Below are 21160 nucleotides of genomic sequence, written 5' to 3'. Positions count from 1 at the left end.
TTACACAGCCCAGGTGGGGAAAGTGTCCTGGATGCTAGGGGCCCTGGCGCTGGTCCTGGCTCTCGCCTCACAACCCCTAGGGGTGCACGGAGGAAAAGCAGCGGGGGGCGGAGAGCTGCCAGTTGCGCCATGCATCTAGGTCAGTTTCCCCACTTGAGCGCAGGAGGGGGTAGAGGGGCTAGAGGTACAGGGCTCGGAGCAAAGCGGCACAGTGTAGGAGTTAGGAGGGAAAGGGGAGGTGGGGAGCCTGGGGAACTTAGGGACACTGAGGGGCATCCAAGGGGTCCAGGGGCACCAAAATACAAGTTCACCCAAGGAGGGCACCATTTCCCCCAAGGGCAGCCCTGCGTGTCACACGTTTCCCCGGCACTACCCCTGTGAGGACGGGGGAATTTGCTGCGGGCATTTCAAGGCTGTTGCTGCTTCTCATCCCAGGGGCACCCCTGGGCCCGGCTGTCCGGGATCAGCCCGGCCAGCCGCGGCTGCGTCTCTTCCCTGCCCCCGGCCACTCTCCCCCGTCCCCGCTGCGGCTGGGAGGAACCCACAGGAGCCGTCGAGGCCCCGCCCACCTCTCTCCCCAGCTGCTGGGCATGGCCCTTGCGCATGCGCCAGCTCTGGGCCCGCACGCTCCTTTCCGCCGGGGCAGCCTCTGCCGGCTGGGAGGCTCCTTCCCACACCGAACGGGCGCGCCCTGGTGCTGTCGGGAGCGCGCGCGGCTGGAAGGCCGTTGTTGGCTGTGGCCCCTCGTCAGCCGCCGAGCAGCGCTGCGGGGTCTCGTACGCGCGCAACTGCTCGGGAGCTGTATCCCCTTCCTCTCCCCTCCCCCCCCCCCGCCAGAGGCGCCCCGAGGGGCTGGAAGGAGCCGACGCAGGAGCGGACTTATCCCCTAGGTAGGTTCAGGGCGGGAGCGGGGGCCTGCCAGGCTGTGGGTCCCGACCCCGCAGGGCGCCCCCTGTGTCACGGTGCAGCAGCCCCGCCCTGGGGCTCCCCTCTGCTGGGGGGGGGGGGGGGGCTGGGGTACCCCGCGTGTGCTGCCCGCTGCCTGCGCCCGGCTCCCCTTTCGCCCGCCGGCGTGCCCGGTTGTGCTGTGAAAGGGCAAAGTCTCTTCGCCTCCCCCTGCGGCCCCTTCCCACGGGGACGTTCCGGTGGCGAGGCCAGGCCAGGCCCGAAGTGGGGCTGAGCCGGGCGCTCAAATCAACCAGTGTCTCTGGGAAGAGGCGAGCGCTCCTGATACAGCCAAGCGGCGATAATGCCCCCCCCCCCCCCCCTTGCGTACATTGCCACCTCGCTTGGGTGTGCTGCGTTTGTCCGGGTTAGCCTGGCAGCTCTTCGGGACGAGGGCCCCTTGCCTCTGTGGCAATGCAAGAGTACGCGGTGCTTTAGACAAGGGTAAGTATAGCTTTGCACGTAAGTGTCCCTGCCCCAAAGGGCTTGCAGTCTGAGGGGTGAATGGGTACATTGCAATACAGTAGCACCCCATTTACCCGTTGTCTGGCTCTCCGGATTAACCAAACCACCCGGGCGCCAGACAGGAACAGAGTAAGGGAAATTGACGCTGTCCGTCGCGGGTGGCGGGGCTCAGGCCGACAGCCCCGAAATCCCCCCCCCCCATTCTTCTGTTTATCTGAATTTTTGTTTATCTGATGTGGCCCCAATCCCAATTAGATCGGATAAATCGGCTTCCATTGTGTAATATTATACAGGAGAGTGAGGGCTGTGAGCTTCACAGCTGGAATGCTTCAGAGAACAGCTGGGTTTTCAGAAGTTCTTTCAGGGCAAGGAGTGTGCTTTGTTTAGGTTTGCAAATGGATCTGTACATGTACATTACTTTATAAATATTAACTTTGCTCTGTATTCACGTAATGAGTGTGTAATAAGGAAAAATAAAGATGGAAGGCTGGTGAGTGTAGTTATAATGTCAAAAAGAAGAGGAGTACTTGTGGCACCTTAGAGACTAACCAATTTATTTGAGCATAAGCACAAAAGCTTATGCTCAAATAAATTGGTTAGTCTCTAAGGTGCCACAAGTACTCCTCTTCTTTTTGCGAATACAGACTAACACAGCTGTTACTCTGAAACCTGTCGTTATAATGTCAGTAATCTTGGTGCTGCCCAAATTTCATCAGCTTCTGAAATGCAGTGTTTTGGAGGTATCAAAATATCATACATTTCCTTCCACATTAATAGCTTTATTTGGAGTAGTCCACTGAGGAGAGAGTTTATTATTCAAAAGGTACTCTTAACTTCTGCTTTCATATTCGTTTGATGTTTCAAGTAGCTCCCCAGCAGTTACAGGAAAAATCGGGAAAAAAGAGCTGTTAGAATGTATAACATTGGAGCATGCAATAATAATGTAAAAACATAGTGTAGGACAGTGGTTCTCAACCATTTTTCATTTGAAATGGAGGTGCAGCAGACCCCTTTAGAATTCTTAGACATAGTCTGCGGACCCCCAGGTGTCCATGGGCCATAGGTTCAGAACCACTGGTCTAGGAAATCTGAGCTCTCCTAAAGAATGACATAAGGCCAAAAAACAGAACAAAAACCCCACATGCCCAATACAATAAGAAATAATGTGAGATATCACAGTTTTAAAGATCATTGCAAATTCAGAAGGTATTTTAGAAATCCTTTAGTTTGGCAAAGATTACATAAAAAAACCTAAATTCCCGATCTGTCAAACACTTAGCCGCATGCTTTTCTTTGCAGGATTGGGGCCTCATATTGTGGACATGATTGCATCATAGTTAAAGGGACACTTAAAATCATGTATGAAACAAACAGATTTCTTTAACTATGTTTGTAATTATGACCTGTATTCAGCTGGTTCATGCAGGGAGAACTCCATGGATTTGATTGAAGGATACTGGCCTTTGTTGTTCACATTAAGTGCAAGAATTCTAAAACTCCAGTTAGCTTGTCTTTGTTTTTTCTATTCTTAAAGCTCGCACTTTTCTTAGTATCGATACTGAGAAATCAGACAGTTTCACTTTCATATTCTTAGGGGTATAATGTTTGGAATTCAAACAATATAGGTTTTAGTCTAAAAACATTTCATTAGACTCATCTTAATGATGAAAAATCATTTCTGTTGGTTGATGTGTATAGGCTTTATACAATCTTGTTTGTATGAAATGTAAATTGTGGGTTAAATTTAAGTTGGCCGTGTCCATTTACATTGAAGAAGCATATTTAATGTCAAGTTAACAGGACACTAGATTCCAAATATATACATAATATTACATATACTATATTAGCCTAAAAATGTTTGTCAGACTCTTGTTGATTTTACTTTATTTTAATATACGGGCGAGAGTCTTCAGTCAGACAGAAGATGAGGTTGCTGAACAGGAGCCTTGGAAATAGCCTTGATTATTGGGGTTGGTTGAAGGGTGTCAGATTTTCTAAGCCTGCATTTACAATAGTGTGTGTACATTTGCATGTTGTCTTTATTTAATTAGCCACGTGCACATACCTCTTTTTTTATATATACATTGGTCATTTGCTTGCCTAAAGTGCATGTGCAAAAGTGTGCATGCAATTGTGTATCTAATTTGAAATCCAGTCATTGTTTCCTCAACTGTTGGAGCTCAGGTGTTCTTGGATTTATGTTAAAGAGGATGACAACTTCTATTTTTATGAGTACCTAATGCTAACCATTTTGTGGCATATCAAAGCATTACTTGGAAGAGGCTGCTATCACCCACCCTTCAGCTGGGGATGAATGCAACAAGGGCAGCTGCCTATTAGCAAGCATGGGGAAATTGTTGGCTTTATAATGAAAGGTATGTGATGTCTTAGAATGATGATTAAATTTGATCCTGAGACCATGTACAATGGGAGAGTCCAATTCATGTGCCAGTGATTTTAAAAGGATACTACTGATATCTGTTTATATTAGGGCTATCAATTAATCACAGTTAACTCACATGATTTAACTCAAAGAAATTAATTGCAATTAAAAAAATTAATTGTGATCAATTGTGGTTTTAATCACACTGTTAAACAATAGAATACCAATTGAAATGTATTAAATATTTTGGATGTTTTTCTACATTTTCAAATATATTGATTTCTATTGCAGCACAGAATACCAAGTGTACAGTGCTCACTTTATATTATTAATTTTTTATTACAAATATATGCACTTTAAAAATGATAAACAAAAGAAATAGTATTTTTAGTTCACCTCATACAAGTACTGTAGTGCAGTCTCTTTATCATGAAAGTGCAACTTACAAATGTAGATTATTTTTGTTATATAACTGCACTCAAAAACAAAACAATTTAAAACTTCAGAGCCTACAGGTCCACTCAGTTCTACTTCTTATTCATCCAATCGCTAAGGGAAACAAGTTTGTTTATATTTACGGGAGATAATGCTGCCGGCTTTTTATTTACAATTTCACCTGAAAGTGAAAACAGGCACTTTCAGAGCCAGCATTGCAAGGTATTTATGTGCCATGTATGCTAAACATTCATAAGCCCCTTCATGCTTCGGCTGCCATTCCAGAGGAGATGCTTCTATGCTGATGACACTCGTTAAAAAAATAATACGTCAATTAACTTTTGACTGAATGCCTTGAGGGAGAATAGTATGTCTCTTTGTTTTACCCGCATTCTGCCATTATTTCATGTTATAACAGTCTTGGATGATGGCCCAGCACATGTTGTTTGTTTTAAGAACACTTTCACTACAGATCTGACAAAACGCAAAGACTATACCAATGTGAGATTTCTAAGGATAGCTACAGCACTCAACCCAAGGTTTAAGAAACTGAAGTGCCTTCCAAAATCTGAGCGGGACGAGGTGTGGAGCATGCTTTCAGAAGTCTTAAAAAAGCAACACTCCATTGCAGAAACTACAGCACCTGAACCATCAAAAGGGAAAATCAACCTTCTGCTGGTGGCATCTGACTCAGATGGTGAACGTGAACATATGTTGGTCTGTACTGCTTTGGATTGTTATTGAGCAGAACCCATCATCAGGATGGATGCATGTCCTCTAGCATGGTGGTTGAAGATGAAGGGACATATGAATCTTTAGCGCATCTGGCACCTAAATATCTTGCAACGCCGGCTACAACAGTGCCATGCAAACGTCAGTTCTCACTTTCAGGTGACATTGTGAACAAGAAGCAGGCAGCATTATCTACTGCAAATGTACACAAACTTGTTTATCTGAGCGATTGGCCGAACAAGAAGTAGGACTGAGTGCACTTATAGGCTCTAAAGTTTTACTTTGTTTTATTTTTGAATGCAGTTATTTTTTGTACATAATTCTATATTTGTAAGTTCAACTTTCTTGATAAAGAGATTGCAGCACAGTACTTGTATTAGGTGACTTGAAAAATACTGTTTCTTTGGTTTTTTTACAGCACAAATATTTGTAATCAAAAATAAATATAAAGTGAGCACTGTACACTTTGTATTCTGTGTTGTAATAGAAATGAATATATTTGAAAATGTAGAAAACATCAAAACCTATTTAAATAAATGGTATTCTATTATTGTTTAACAGTGCGATTAATTTTTTTAATTGCTTGACATTCCTAGTTTATATTTTTAGAAAATATTTGTGGATCACAGGTCCCAAAGAATTGTTTTGAAGATGTGGGACAGTGTTGAAAGGAATGTGGAGCGTTTGTCGGAACTGCTGGTTTTATAGGAAAAACAAATACAAAACAGAAAACAGTAAAACATTTAAGTGTATGTAAGACTGGAAGGGACCTAGTTAAGTTATCAAGTCAAGTTTCCTGCACTGTTGCAGGATTACATATTCTCTAGACCATTCTTGACAGGAGTTTTTCTAACCTGTTCTTAAAAACCTCCAGTGATGGAGATTTCACAGCCTCCCTTAGTAATTTGTTCCAGTGCTTAATTACCCTTACAGTTAGGAAGTTTTTCCTTCTGTCTAACCTAAATCTCTGTTCCTGCAATTTTAAGTCCATTTCTTCTTGGCCTGTTCGTGGTGGTTAAGGAGAACAATTTATCACCCGTCTCTTTATAACAGCCTTTTACGTACTTGAAGACTGTTATCATGTCCCCGCTCAGTCTTCTTTTCTCCAGACTAAACAAACCCATTTTTTCAGTCTTTCCTCGTAGGTCATGTTTTAATTATTTCATCTAGTTTCCAAAATTCGTCATGATTTCTTTGCAGATATGCTTGCATATCCTTCCCTGGGGACTACACCTTGATGTGGTGAATGCCTGTGACCTACGTTCCCTGTAAGCTGCGCAGCAGCCTATTTAGCGCTGCATAGGCACTCAGGGAAACCACCTGGGGACCTGTTGGGCGAGGGACACCCCAACCTAGCCCGGCCTCCAACCTGCCACGGCTGGGACGGCCCCTTGGCCCCAACTATGCCGTGGCCTGGACCTGCTGTGGGCGGGGTGCCTCAACCCTTAATCTGGGCGGCTCCAGCCCCGAACCCGGACGACCCCAGCCTGGACCTGCTAGGGCCGGGGGGAGGGATGCCTATCCTGCGGCCCCAGCCCCGGAGCTGCCACAGTGGGGAGGGGCGCCTCTGTCCCCCAGCCGAGGTGCTGCTGCGGGGGGAGAGAGCTGGGGGGAGTCCCTCAGCTGGAACCTTCACACCCCTGCATCCCAACCCTCTGCTCCAGTCCTGAGTCCCCTCCCATACTCCGAACCTCTTGGCCCCACCCCCGCCACATGAATTTTGTTATGTGCACCAATATGACATCACCTCCCTATTGGTGCGCATAACAAAAGTCATTCCTCACATGGGTGCGGAAAAATTAAGAGGGAACACTGCCTGTGACCTTGAGAGCTGTGCCATCAGGATTAACTCTTTTGGCAGGGCTACCGAAGTTGGACAGGTCAGAGGATCGGGACCAGACAAAAAGCAGTCCATTGGTCCTCCAGTTTGGGGGTTGAGTGATAGACCAATAATCTATTCTCGTAAAAAAGAAAAAAAAAGTTGTAGGAACAGAACAAGGTAGCCATTGTGGTCAGGGACGGCAGAGCCATGCTTGTGCCTTAGGAAAAGTTTGATGGTATGAGAAGGGTTAAGATGTAGTTGCATATAGTATTCTCATAGAATCATAGAACTGGAAGGGACCTCGAGAGGTCATCTAGTCCAGTCCCCTGCACTCAAGGCAGGACTAAGTATTATCTAGACCGTCCCTGACAGGTGTTTGTCCAACATGATCTTAAAAATCCCCGATGATGGAGATTCCACAACCTCCATAGGCAATTAATTCCAGTGCTTAACCACTCTGACAGGAAGTTTTTCCTAATGTCCAACTAAAACCGCCCTTGCTACAATTTAAGCCCATTGCTTCTTGTCCTATCCACAGAAGTTAAGAAGAAAAAATTTTCTCCTTCCTTCTTGTAACAACCTTTTATGTACTTGAAAACTGTTACCAGTTTTCTCTCTTCCTCCATTGTGAGATGTCCAGTTGAAGAGCAATACCATGTAATTATAACTTGAAAAGAGGTACTGCTTTGTGAAAGATAAATTGTCTCTTTTTGTTACCCTCGAGTGCTTGTTTTTTCACTTGCTCCTTTCATACAACTCAATTATGAAAAAGTTGAATGTCCAGACTCTAAATGGCAGTATGTTTTTGCAGTTCCTTGTGCTGCTGTTGTGGATGTTGAATGATCAGGAGCTGCAATGAGAATCTCTTTAACAGAGGAACATAAAATGTGGGCCATGTGATCAGAGGGAGCAGGTCTACAAATAGCTTACTGCTAGCTTCCGTTAGGGAAAATAGTTTCTGTAGAGTTTGATTATTTAATTAAGACAAAAATTTGGGAAATTGTACATCAGGCCTGTGAGTCTCTGTGTCAAATTCAAGAAAAGAAAGGTCTTCAAGAATTTCTAGAAATTTCCTGTCTTATTCCAGAGCTAACCCCTCCTTAGCCTTGGGACCTGTGACTATATAATGAGTAGTTTAGCATATCTGCTTCTTTGCTATTGTATTTCAGTAACAATTTTGATACAGGAGGTATAGGTCTGTTAATTTGGCCCATCATTCCTGGCAAATGAAATTGAAATTATACAAGGTCATTATTTTGAACCTTTTTCTGAGCTAATCTGAGTCTCTGTAATTCTTTTTTTGAAAATCCAATATTTTGACAACTACCTTTTTGAATATATAGTTATTAACTTCTGAGAACTGATAGCATTTATTGTGACCATTGATCCTTAATGTTCCCCATGTTCCATGTGCTGTATTTACCATATGTGTGTTATTGACCAATAGGATTATGTGTAAAATAACTTCTGTGCTTCAAAGTCTAGATTCAGCAAAGTACATGTATATCTTTTAAGTACCTGGGTAGTTCCTATGACTTCAGTGGAACTACAGGTGTTCTTAAAGCTATGCATATACCTAAATTCTTTGCTGAATCTGGGCCTAGTTGCAACAACAAACTGTTAAGGACTGCTGTGCAAGCTTCTTCAAGAGAAGAGTATTTCCAGGCCTTGAAAAAAATGCGTCAATTGCTTATTAACTGGGGAGGGAGATTGGGGTGTGGTGCTAAAGCTGCTAGCCAGTAGTAGGTATTAAGACTCAGATGGACATCACCAGAGATGTACCTGGACAACAGCCTACTGAGAAGCTCCAATCCATCTTTTATATCCTGTCATCCTCCAGCTAGTATGTGCTGGATACATTTGAAACTCCATTCCACTCTTAATGCTTGAAGATATAAGAAATGTTTTGTCTCTTCTCCTTCTCTGGAACCCACAGGCTGTTGTAAGTGGATTGGCGTCTGCTTTCCAGGGATAATTCTAGCACTTTCCTGTGCTGCTGCTCATACTTTTCTTCAGCAGCAGCAGTGTGAAATTAATATGATCCCTGACGTTTTCACAGCTGTCCATAGGATTCTGAATAATGGCAGTGAAACTGGTCAGTCGTCTTAATTTCAATCTGTTGCTGCTTGGCAAAACTAGAAGCAACAGCAGCAGACTCATTGAACTGTTAGTCTTCAGATTCCAGGTGACAGCACTGCATAGGTTTACAATCAATTTGCATTTGGAAAATTGTCTTTGCAATCACAAAGACTATAAAAAAAATTCCGAGTTCTTCAATTGTACTGAAATTGTTGATATGTAGGCTCTAAGGAAAGTTTCCCGCTTACCACAGGAGAATGGATTTTTCAAGCCTTTTGTGTACTCTTCTTCTTTCACTTTGCAGTTTTCATGGTCTTAATTAATGATTAATTATAACTTCCAAGAAACATTTTGTTCAAGAGGAAAAAGTACTCCTGGTGTTAACTTCATTTGAAAAATAAGTGGTGTTGACTAGAAAGTTTTGGATGATGATTGAACTAGGCAGAAGAAACGAGTGAGTTCCTTTCTCTGATTAAAATAAGCAATTGATCTCTTAAAACCACCACAAGACATCTTTTTACATGGCTTTTTACATGGCATTCTTGGGGCAGGAACAAAGGGATGTTTTATAAAACTGAATAGACACTTTAAGCCATCTGCAGAACCCCTAGTGAGCAGAGTTGCAAGTAATGTGACTTCTGCAAACTCTTCAGCTATAGCACAGTAAAAGATCTATCTGGATATCTAATTAGTGTTATCTACTATTGACTAATATTAATCCATTTTACAGAGATTTGGGTACTGCCAGCAAAACAGCAAGATGAGTAGTCGTCGAAAGTGTGCGCCTCCACTGAGGATGGATGAGGAGAAAAAGAAGCAACTCTGTTGGAATATGCATGAAGACCGAAGGAATGAGGTGATAATATTGGATGATAACATTGATGAAGACCACCCTGTTCCAGGTCCAAGCACCTCTTCTGTATCCTTTGTTATAGATGATGATAGCATTGATGAAGGACTGTCTTACAAAGAAAACGGAGGGTCAAAGTCAGTGGGTTTCTCAACAGATGAAGGAGAAGACTCTTGCTCCATCTTGACCTCTATATCTGTACAGCTAAATATTGTAGTCTCGCCTTACCATTCAGACAATTCCTGGAAAGCTTTACTTGGAGAATTTGTTCTTCAGCTTCTTCTTGAGAAAATTCTTATTGAGAAGATCCATAAAAGGAGTTTTACTTTGATGAGAGCAGATTCTGGTGATCAGCTGCAAATTTGTGTTCATGCAAGAAGTGGAGAAGAGGGAGGTGATGAGGAAAAAGAAAGCCTAGGTGATTATGAAGAGGGCATATTGGTGGAATCATCCCTCAGTAGTGAAACGTTAGAAGACTTGAGGTGGTTGCAAAAGAAGAAGGTAATTGGACTTTATCAAAGACCTAGAGAAGACCAAGCTTTAAAGGTATTTGCTCATGCAGTTTATTTTAAGAGGGATTTTAAAATAAAAATAGCTCATTTTGTGTTTGGTACCATAAAATAGAAAGTTAGGTGAACATTTGACAAGCCCAGGTCCCACCACACACTTTTATAATACAGTGCAAAGTATATTCTTCAGCTGTTACCTGCATACATGTTTTCAATGTTTTGGGAATAATTGCCTTTAATCATTACATATTAAGATCACTTAAAATGAATTTAGAAACCATCTGAGTTCCTAAGTGTTCCATACTAAAATCTTGTATGGGGTTAAGAGATTAACTCTATCCATAGCCACCAGTCTTCAAAATTTTCCAAATGTGGCTTCCTAACTTATAAGCATTGTTCTAGTTTGGTTTTTGTCCTCTAAATCTATTTTAATTCCTTAATCATTTTAATTTCTTGCAAATATGTTTCACAGGTTGGGATTTACCTTCTGGAAGCTGGTTTAAGCAAATCAGAGTTTCTCAGTGATGGAGGTGGGAGAATAAAAAAGGCCAACCAGCTGATTCAGAAACTAATGGAAAAGTACTACAACTTTATAATTCCAGGTAACATAATCTGTCCATCATGCAGTTGAATGTTACTGCAGAACTGTTTTACTATTAAAGTTTTTCTTAAGTTCAATGATATTTTTAAGGAAAAGGCAAGAAGTATACAGCATTTTTGTCTGTCATGACAACTGCCTTTGTCAGGAAATAATAGTCTTCACCACCATAAATATCTTACCCTCCTCATGGACAGTAATTTATCTTCATAACACCCTTCTGAAATAAGGAAGGTGGTATAGCATTTTCATTTTACCAATGGGAAACTGAGGCAAAGAGGTTTTGGTCCCAATCCAATGCATTGCAGTCAATGAAAAGACTCAATAAAATTATGTGGGTGCTAGGTTTGTCTGTGATCACACACAAAGTCTCTAGCAGAACCAGGAACTGATCCAGATATCCTTTCAGAGTAGCAGCCGTGTTAGTCTGTATCCGCAAAAAGAAAAGGAGTACTTGTGGCACCTTAGAGACTAACATTTATTTGAGCATAAGCTTTTGTCCTTTGTTCCCAGTCTAGTGCCTTGACCACACCACTCTTCTCTCCTAACCACCAATGGATTTTGGTTACCGGAGACAAAATAATCTAGAGAAATGTGTGAATAGGGGAATTGTATAGGGGAAAGACAAAGATGTTCTGCGTATGGGATAAAACACTAGTTCTAAATCTGGTATGGAAGGTTACTGGTAGATTTCTATCAGAAAGGTTGCTGCTCTAGACAAAGTAATCACCCTCTTACTTTTATGACTAATGTTCACAACATTTAACTAAAATCCTACAACTCAATAAAAACTGGAATGTGATGACTTGGAAATCAGGTAATTTTCACAGTGTCTTTTTGAATGTGCATTTTTGTGGGTTGGGGCTTATTGTGTATCACGCTACAGCTCTTGAAGTTTAAAGTTTAAGTATTAAAGATTAAACTTCCCATTTTTTCCTTAAAGATCCTGCACAGGTACATCTTTATCTACAATTCAGTTTATTTTTTTAATCACATTTCCATTACCCCCTTGGTATCTAGGTGCTGAATTAAAGCACAAGTTCAGAGCACCAAAAGTTTTCTGTGTCCATTTGCCTGGAATACCAGAATATATTAATTTATATTTTAAGGAACTTGATTTTTTTTTTTATAGATGGTGTTCCAGGGGAGTTTTATTTAAAAAGTTTTTTTTTTTTCCTTTGGCTCTGCTGCAAATGCTATGAGGCCCACAGAAACTAAAGTGAGACACATACCTTCTCCCACCCTGCATTTTATGAGAGGAAGACTTAACTTTGATTTTTTTTTAACAACTTCCCCTGCGGGGTTTCAGTGCATTTTGTCTCATTCATGTATTTTAATTGATTTTGAGATCTTGAGGGGTAGGGATTGTCTGTGTCTTTCATAATGGCAAGACAGAATCTGTGCGTAATAAAATAAACAAAACCCCCAGCTCCAGTTATTTAGCAAAACTCACTGAAATCTACCAACTTAAATACTAAGGCAAAATATGTCATTTATAAACCTTTGTGGTGGTCCTAAACAGAGATTGTAGAATTAACTGGGTCCTTCCTGATAACTTACTTGTAGAGATCTTTATTTTGTCTACTTTAACAGCTATCCTTTATAATAGGCTATTCCTGTGTCTGCTATAATGCAAATACTTCAGACTACTACTTTTTGGTTTAGTAGACTCATAGCCCTAGGCTATCCATAAATTGAGCTAGCCTTGTTCAAGGGATGAAAAATAGTTGGTCTGTGCTATAAAATCCAATGAGAATAAAGAATGTAAATGTAAATGCAATGTGCTGTTCATATATTTATTCTGTTTAAGGGTCAGCGCTCTGGGGTTTGTTCTTTCATCAATACATGGGCACATATGTGACATAACTTTTCAGAAATTAAATGACATCTGGATACATTATGTCCCCAGGCTTCTCAGGAAGAATAAGCCCTTTAGTTTTTGCAGGGCATGGTCTGCTTTCGTAACCAAATACGAACATAAATACATTTCCCATTAATCTAGACAAAAGGGGGAGATAGTCTTTATTATTTTTGAGAAGTGATACCAAATTGTAAATGTACACATTTTAATATTCAACCTTAAGAAAAGTTCCTCTGAAAACTGTCCAGTAAGTGACACTGTTTTAGAAACTGAGAGAAACTCCACTGTGGTGGGTAAAATGGCTAAAATACTGAAAACCACAACCTCCAACGTCTGACAGAAGATTAATTTGAAACATAGGGTCTACAGAGAAATAGAACATTTAGAATCCCAGTCTTTCTGAGAATTAAAGGTATTGAGATGTAATGTGTTACACGTTTATTGAATCACATTTTAAAATGGTATAATGGGTAATATTGAATATTCATTTGTGCTTTTAATTAATAGTGTGGAGGAAAGCTTTAACAAAGCTTTTAAAATGATCTATTTATACAGTAAATACAGCTATTTTTCCCTCACTAAAATGTTTGAAAATATGAGTAGCTGTGTGATTACATTATTGAAGAGCACAAATAAGAAATGTGTGGACAGTATATATCCAATTGTACTAAATATTGTTTTATATAAAAACTTAATCTGTTTTTCATCACGTACTAGTCTCATGTTAATAAAATCCCAGATGGTTTCAACAATTTACATGTAAGTCAAAAGTGCCCTGAGCTGAGTATTTGACAATAAGGGTATGTCCACATTGCCGTAAAAGACCTGCGGCTGACCTGGGTCAGCTAACTCAGGCTTGTGAGGCTTGGGCTGTGGTGCTATAAAATGGTAGTATAGACACTGGGACTCGGACCAATGTCTACGCTGCAATTTTATGGCCCCGCTAGCCCAAGTTAGCTAACATGGGCCAGCCGCGACTGTGCTGTGAGTCTTCTATTGCAGTATAGAATGTATCATAAGAGCTCCATAAATCCTTGTCTCTTTTATTTGTTGAACTTTAGCAACCAATGGGCTAATTTATCATTAGCACTGACAACTTGTAGTTTTGCTAATCCACATGCTAACTTTGCCCACATCTACTACATGTCAAAATTTCACTTTCAGAAAGAACCCTAGTCTGTCTTCTCTCCAGGTCCCCTTATTTCTTTCCATTCACATGATGCTGAAGCCATCTCTGCTGCCTTAGATATATATATTTTTAAAATATCTCTTACTCACAGAATCAATATAGAATTTGTGCTTACCAGATGAGAGCATCAGTACATCACATCTGATAACCTCTCTCCAGTGGTGGCTGATCATGGTATAGAAGAAGGCAAAACTACTGCCTCTAATATTAATTATGTGGCCCCACTGTTTGCACCTGTGCTTTATAAAATACATAGTTGGGCAGCCCCAGGAATTTTATAATATAAGGCCCTGATCCTGTAATAATTTCTGTATGAGAAGACCCTTACACCCATGAGGAGACCAGTTGACTTTGTCATTGTAGTATTGGGGCCTAAATTGTTTGTCTAGAATACAAAGTATCAGAAAAACAAACAAACAAAAAAAAGGGGTGAAGGCAGGAACAAAAATAATACCCCAAACAATTTGTGTACTGTGGCGTTGTAAAAGAGTATGCATAAGAAATCTTTTGACTCCAGTATTGATCACTGTGGGCCAGATCCACAAAGGGACTTTGGTGCTGAAGCATTCAGTGTTGCAGGACCTAACTTTTAGGTGCCTATAAAATCACTAGAATGACACTAATCCACAAGATTGAGTTAGGCAGCTAGGCTCCTATACAGTGAATGAGGGAGACAGATGCTTTAGAATGTGATCCACAAAAGCTAGAATGCTAGGCAGAGGACTGCTTAAGCTAGCCAGTGGGAGATCTTGGGAGAGGTGTGACCTAAGCTCCTCCTCACTTTGAGATAGGCACCTAAGTCTAGGATTGCTATCTGTGCTAGCAATCCACTAATGAGATCCTGTGTCTTGGAGTCAGGCAGTGTAAGCACCTATGTAGTTTCTTGGCAGAATGAATTAGGAACCTGCCCGCCGTTACACAAAATGGCCAGAGGAGGAGGTGCCTACCTTACAACTTTTAGCCCAGTGATTAGAGCACTCACCAAGAATATGGGAGACTCAGGTTCATTTCCCCTTGCTTCTCTGCCAGAGGATTTGAACACGGGTTTCCCACCTCTCGGGAGTGCTCTAATCACACTGCTAAGGGATATTCTGATGTGGGGGAGGGCATCTCTATCATGGTCTCCTGTTGAAGTTGTTTCACTATGGATAAATAATAGAAGAGTGATTGGAGTCTTTCTCCTCACATGTTCTGAACCACTGGACTATAGAGTTATTTTCTGTCTGGCCCAAAGCCTGTTCCACTGTGGGGTGGATAAATACTTAAATGGTCTTTGGGCGAAAATGACACTCTAATCCAGCGGTTCTCAGCCTGCGGGCTGTATGCGGTCCAATTAGCACACAGCTGCGGCCCAGCTCAGGTGTGTGCTAAAGGCTGCGGGCTCCCAACTGCCCTGCCACACGGCAGGCTCCGGGCTTTTGTCTGCCTTGCCTTGCGGCGGGCTCCGGGCAGCCACCTGGCCCCGCCCCCCCCCCCCAACGTCTGGGTGTGGACAGCCGGCTGCCTCCCGGCCCCCAACCAGGCCAGGCTCAGGAGCTAGCTGCCGCCCCACCCTGTACAGTGGGAGTCGGGGTCCCTGCCTCCCGCCCCACACTCAGCTCTCTGCTTCTGGCCCCACTCTGTGGAGCGATCCATGGGCGGAGGGCTCTGAGCATGGGGGCGGTTTCGGTGTGGGGCACTGATTTTAAACCTGCAGCCCAGATAACACACTTTGGGCTGCATATGCGGCCCAGAATGATAAATAGGTTGAGAACTACTGCTCTAATCCAATGCTTAGGGCACCCACCTGGGTTGCAGAAGATTCTGGGTCTGGTCCTCCTGCTCAAATCATTTTTTCTTTATTTATCCACAGTAGAACAGCTTCAACAGGAGAGATTGTGGGAGGCATCCTGCTGCAATAAAAATATCCCATAGCTCATAGGTAAGAGCATTCTCCTGAGAGGTGTGAGACCCTTTATGAGAAGGCAGACCCTGCCTGGAGCACCCTCCTGTGATATGCTGCAGCACAGCAGGTGCGCCTATCTCAGTTTCCCCTCTCAGGTAACCCAGATGACTTCACTTCAGACTCTCTGTTTAAACAATACCCCTCGTGAAGAGCAGTTCATTACCAAATATAGTGCAAATAGTCTTTAACAAAAGTTCTAAAGCCTAGTTCATGTCATCCCCAGTGTATATAGTCCTGAAAACTGTACTCTTTGTCGTGGGAACCCCCACAGCCTCTCTGCTGGGAGATCACTGTCTCCCTGGTATGGTGTCTTCTGCCATGCTTAGGCTCCCTATCCATCCTTTTCCAACTCTCTGCCAGGACAGCCACCCTTATCCTTCTAGCTGGAGTGCAATCCCACTTTTCCCAGTGAGAACCCCCACAGCCTTTCTGTTAGGAGTGTCCTTGTCAGGGGAGCATCCCTCAGTCTCTCTGGCCCTCTCACTGTTCCTCTGGGGTCCAGCTCTCCAGCCTTGGAGATGTCAGTGGGTAAGTTCCTCTGCTGCCGCCCCTGCCTTCAGCCACCTCCGGCCCTTGCTCAAGCTCTCAGCCAGCAGGCATCTGCCTCTACTGCTCTTTCTGCTTTCATCCCTCTCTGGCCCCGAGACTCTGGCTTGGGGACACCAGCTAGCAAACCCCTCTTTCTGCTCTGCTGCCTACAGCGCTCTCCCAAAAATACTATCTCCTAGCCAATTCCTTCCTCTTCACAGGGAGGGCCTGCAGAGTACTTTCTGCTCTTTGCATCTTTCCTCAAAAACCTCCTCCATTTTCCTGACTGATTCTCACTCATTTGGTCTCTCCCTGGCCTTTTATAGCCCCTAGGTGGTTCTCTGCCCTCTTAGATGCTCCCAGTTTGGCCAATTATTCTGACACAGGGATGCTGGAACTGCCTCATTTACAGGGGCTAAGCACCCTGTGACATCTCTATTCAATTCTTTTCAACTTCTCTGGCAGAAAGAGGGGAATTTAACCAAGGTCTCCCATATCCCAGGCGAGTGCTCTGACCACTGGGTTAGAACTTATAGGTGGCACCACCACCATCTCCTCTGGTGGCCAGATTTTGAATGGAAGCCAATCCAATAGGTGGCCTCTGAGCAGGCCTACCTGATCAGTCCCCACATGCAACTTGGGCAGTTGATTACCTATCTTCCCTAGGTTCATGAATCACTTTGGGGCTTAGGCAGGAGATAGGCATCTGCACACCTAGGGTGAGGTGGCAGAGTGCATGTCCAGAGGCAGAAACTTAGGTGCAAAGAGAACTTGTAGGTGCTGAGAGAACTTGTACTCTGAAAACTTAGGTGCTGAGTGAGTTTAGGCACTTGTAGGGTTTGGTGGGAGTTTTGTGAAGTCTAAAACTGGACTTAGGTGGCTAAGTCTGGGGTTTAGGTGCCTACGTACCTTTGTGGAGCAGGGCCTTTATCCTCTAAAATGTGAGATTTGATCACCCTTATTTTAGCATGGAAATGTTGATGGTCTTAAAATGATCTTCCAGACCTTTCTTAATTTCTAGCATAGTATTTTATTCTATGATTATATGTTGCATGAAGGAAGCAAATTTTCCCCATTATCTGTCATTGCTCATCTCTTTCGAAAGTTTATATTTTATTTTGTTAAGAGTTTAAATATGTTTTAATTCCACATTTGAACAACCACCAATATTATGGAAGCCCTCTTTGCTTTCTGTTGGAAACATTTTTGGTTGTCAACTTGCACTCATTCCAAAAATAGGTAATTACTAATTAAGTAAGGGTAATTACTTAATTATTCCTCTCCTTGAAGTTCAGGGAGGATGCTGTGAAGAGAGGCATCATGTTAATGAGAAGATAATGCTTAAATGAAATGCAGAAAAAGAGCTTCTCTTCCCTTTCCTATACCAAGTGAAAATTGTGATTTTTAAAAAAAAAAGACATTTAACTCACCAGAAAGAAAGGACAAATGGCAACTCAGATCTTTTATATTGAGACCTGATTCTATGGTGTTCATGTGTCTTGCTTTCGGTGAACTGGTGAAAAATTTAATCACGATACATGCTATGCAAAGGGAGATGAACTTAATTTAGTTGTGCGTGTTTCATAGAACATAGAATCATGGAACCATAAGGTTAGAAAGGAATGCAAGGGTCATCTAGTCTAACTCCCTGTCAAAATGCAGGATTTGTTATGTCTAAACCATCCAAGACAGATGACTATTCAGTCTGTTTTTGAAAACTTCCAGTGAAGGAGCTTCCACGACTTCCCTAGGCAGTTTGTTCCAATGTCTTACTGTTCTTACAGTTAAGAAGTTTTTCCTGAGATTTAATCTAAATCTGCTATACTGTAGTTTGAACTCATTGCCTCTTGTCCTGCCCCGTCCTCTGTGGCAAGAGAAAACAATTTTTCTCCGTCTTTTTTTTATAACAGCCTTTCAAGTATTTGAAGACCACGATCATCTTCCCCCGTTAATCTCCTCTTTTTCCAAACTGAACATACCCAGTTCTTTCAGCCGTTGCTCATATGGCTTGCATTCATCTTTGTCATTCACCTCTGGATCCTTTCTAGTTTTTCTGCATCCTTCCTATACAGCGGTGAACAAAACTGGACATAATACTCCAGCTGAGGCCTAACTAGCACAGAGTAGAGTGGTATTATAACTTCCTGTGACTTGCATGCTGTGCCTCTGTTAATGCAACCCAAAATTGCATTTGATGTTTTTGCAACAGCATCACATTGTTGACTCACGTTGAGGTTGTGATCCACCAGAACTCCCAGATCCCTCTCAGCAAGGCTGCTGCCAAGCCAGTTATCCCCATTCTGTATTTGTGCCTTTGGTTTTTCTTCCCTAAGCATAGCAAGTTACATTTGTCTTTGTAGAATTTCATTTTGTTGTCTATAGCCCATTTTTCCAATTTCTCAAGATCCCTTTGAATTTTAGCTCTGTTCTCCAAAGCGTTTGCAGCCCTACCTAGTTTTGTGTTCTTTGCAAATTTGATAGGTGTGCTTTCTATTCCTACACACAGGTCATTAATAAAGACGTTAAATAACTCTGACCCAGAACAGATAGCTGTGGGACCCTGCTTGAGACCTCTTTCCAATCTGACATCATTCCATTAATAGTTACTCTTTGTGGTTGGTTAACCAATTATGTATCCACTTAACGGTAGTTCCACCAAGCCTGCATTTCTCCAGCTTACTTGTGATAATGTCACGTGGGACTGTGTCAAATGCCTTGCTAAAGTCCAACATATGTTCACCGCATTCCCCTTATCCACCAATCCAAACTTTGTTGCCCTTTATTGTAAAGCTATTCAGTGTGCTAATCCCTTGCTCATCTTTTTTCTCTTCCTTCCAATAATTTCTTCATATCATTCCTAACAGAGCCTTAACACCTCATGCTTTTAGGATGCCAGCTTTAGTCAGTGTCAAATTGTACCTTGGAAAAAATGTGTTGCAAGGTGTGTTATGTCTCCAGTATTAGCTGCAATTGATAACTTCCTGTGAGATGTACTGTTACTCAAATTAGCAAAGGTTCTAACAACTCTTAATCAGTATCTTTTTTGTTTGTTTGTATCTTTCAATATGGGCGATCATGAGACCATTGATAATTTCTGGATTCATTCTGAATCTCCAGTTGTTACATTGTTGAGTATCTGGTCTATGTTTAGTTAATTTGTTCTATAATAGGAATCAGAGATGGGGAAAATTTACTAGACTGGGCTGCATATATATCAGAGTCCAGACCCTACCAGTGCAGAATCATTTTCTACAGTACAATTTCTAATGTTGTGTGTAGTCTGATTTTGTTTTTTAAATGACTCAAGAAATTGACCTTTATCCTCTTCTCTTTGGAGGCTGTTTTGTGTTGTAAACTTGCTATGAATTTCTTCATTAAGTGAAGGTAAAGAGGACTGTCATTAGAATTATTGTGAAAGCTCACTGAAGGGAAGCCAAGTAGTTTCCCAATAATTTTCGTAAACACAAACCTTCCTTCCTACAAGGGCCATAAAGTATGAATCCTTCACAGTCCAGAGTTTGATTTTTTTCCTCTTTCTCTGAGTGTCTATTAACAAACTTAAGATGAGCATTATGTGTAACATAATGTGATTTGGAAATATTCCTGATAAGTTTAAAATAAATTCAGTATGGTTTTCCATTATTTTTATTAAAAAGGAAATTAGGCATGAACTAGAAAAATTAACTATATGACTTGGAAGGGGAACATTATTCTGATATTTTAGAAGTTTCCTGAAAGGAATTCTTCATGGGGAATATGTTCTTTCTCTTGGTGTCAAACTTGGCATTTGGTCTAATCATTCTCTAATTGGAACACATGGCTATGTAACTCAGAAAGAAATGAAAAGAAAAATCTATTACAACAGTGCCGTTGACTTTTCTAGATTTTTAATAAAGGGAAGAATGATAGGTCACTTGACAATTATGTTAGCTAACTATAAGTGGAGGGGAATCACTGAATTTTGCCCTTCCAGAGGGTTAAATCTTCCTCTGTGCGTGTTCTGTGTGAATAGAGAGACTTTGTGAATTAGGGGACAATGTAAAACTACGTTGTGTGTGGTTAGTAATCCATTAATTTAACTGTATGTGTGAAAGCTGTGCTTTTTAGTCTGACTTGATGAACTTAATCATATTAAGGATTAAATTACTTTGAGACATAAATGGTAAGAAGAAATATTCTACAAATACATTAGAAACAAGAGGAAGACCAAAGACAGGGTAGTCCCATACTCAGTGGGGGAGGGGAGACAGTAACAGAAAATGTGGAAATCGTGGAAGTGCTAAATGACAACAAAAAGATTAGTGAACCTACACTATGCAAAACGTAGTGAATGCCAGTGAAAATGAGCGAGGGCCGGATAGTAATTATCTTTGAAAAGTCATGGAAGATGAGAGCGAATCCAGAGGACTGGAAAATGGCACTATATTTGCCCATCTATACAAAGGGAAATAAGGACAACCTTTGAATTTCAGACCAGTCAGCTTAACTTCGGTACCTGGAAAGATAATGGAGCAAATAATCAAGCAATCGGTTTGCAAACACCTAGAAGATGATAAGGTGGTAAGTCATAGCATGGATTTGTAAAGAACAAATTCTGTCAGACCAATCTAATAGCTTTCTTTGTCAGGGTAACAAGCCTTGTGGAGAAGGGGAAGCGATCGATATGGTATATCTTGACTTTAGTAAGACTTCTGATACTGTCTCACAAGACCTTCTCATAAACAAACTAGGGAAATACAACCTAGATGGAGTTCCTATAAGGTGGGTGCATAACTGGTTGGAAAACCATTCCCAGAGAGTAGTTATCAGAGGTTCACAG

At 41.9% G+C, this 21160-nt stretch overlaps 1 protein-coding gene across 10 annotated transcripts in view; it reads left to right on the top strand.

Moving 5' to 3' along the window:
* Positions 1 to 634: 634 nt before the first annotated feature.
* SHPRH (SNF2 histone linker PHD RING helicase) overlaps positions 635 to 21160 on the top strand; it is a 141005-nt gene continuing 120479 nt past the window's right edge. Inside the window, exons 1-4 of one of the 10 annotated variants that reach the window (XM_073337551.2) lie at positions 635 to 890; positions 3595 to 3785; positions 9592 to 10257; positions 10693 to 10822. In XM_073337551.2, the coding sequence (XP_073193652.1) occupies positions 9622 to 10257; positions 10693 to 10822 (766 nt within the window). In that variant the 5' untranslated portion in view covers positions 635 to 890; positions 3595 to 3785; positions 9592 to 9621. Of the gene's footprint in view, positions 891 to 1238; positions 1390 to 3565; positions 3786 to 9591; positions 10258 to 10692; positions 10823 to 21160 lie in introns of those variants that run through there. The other 9 variants (XM_073337549.2, XM_073337550.2, XM_073337547.2 and 6 more) reach the window with 9 other exon arrangements.

Source organism: Lepidochelys kempii, chromosome 3 (genome assembly GCF_965140285.1).
Source record: "Lepidochelys kempii isolate rLepKem1 chromosome 3, rLepKem1.hap1, whole genome shotgun sequence".
NCBI classification, from domain to species: domain Eukaryota; kingdom Metazoa; phylum Chordata; order Testudines; family Cheloniidae; genus Lepidochelys; species Lepidochelys kempii.
Note: the sequence above shows the minus strand (reverse complement) of the source record. Positions and strands in the feature narration are given on the sequence as shown.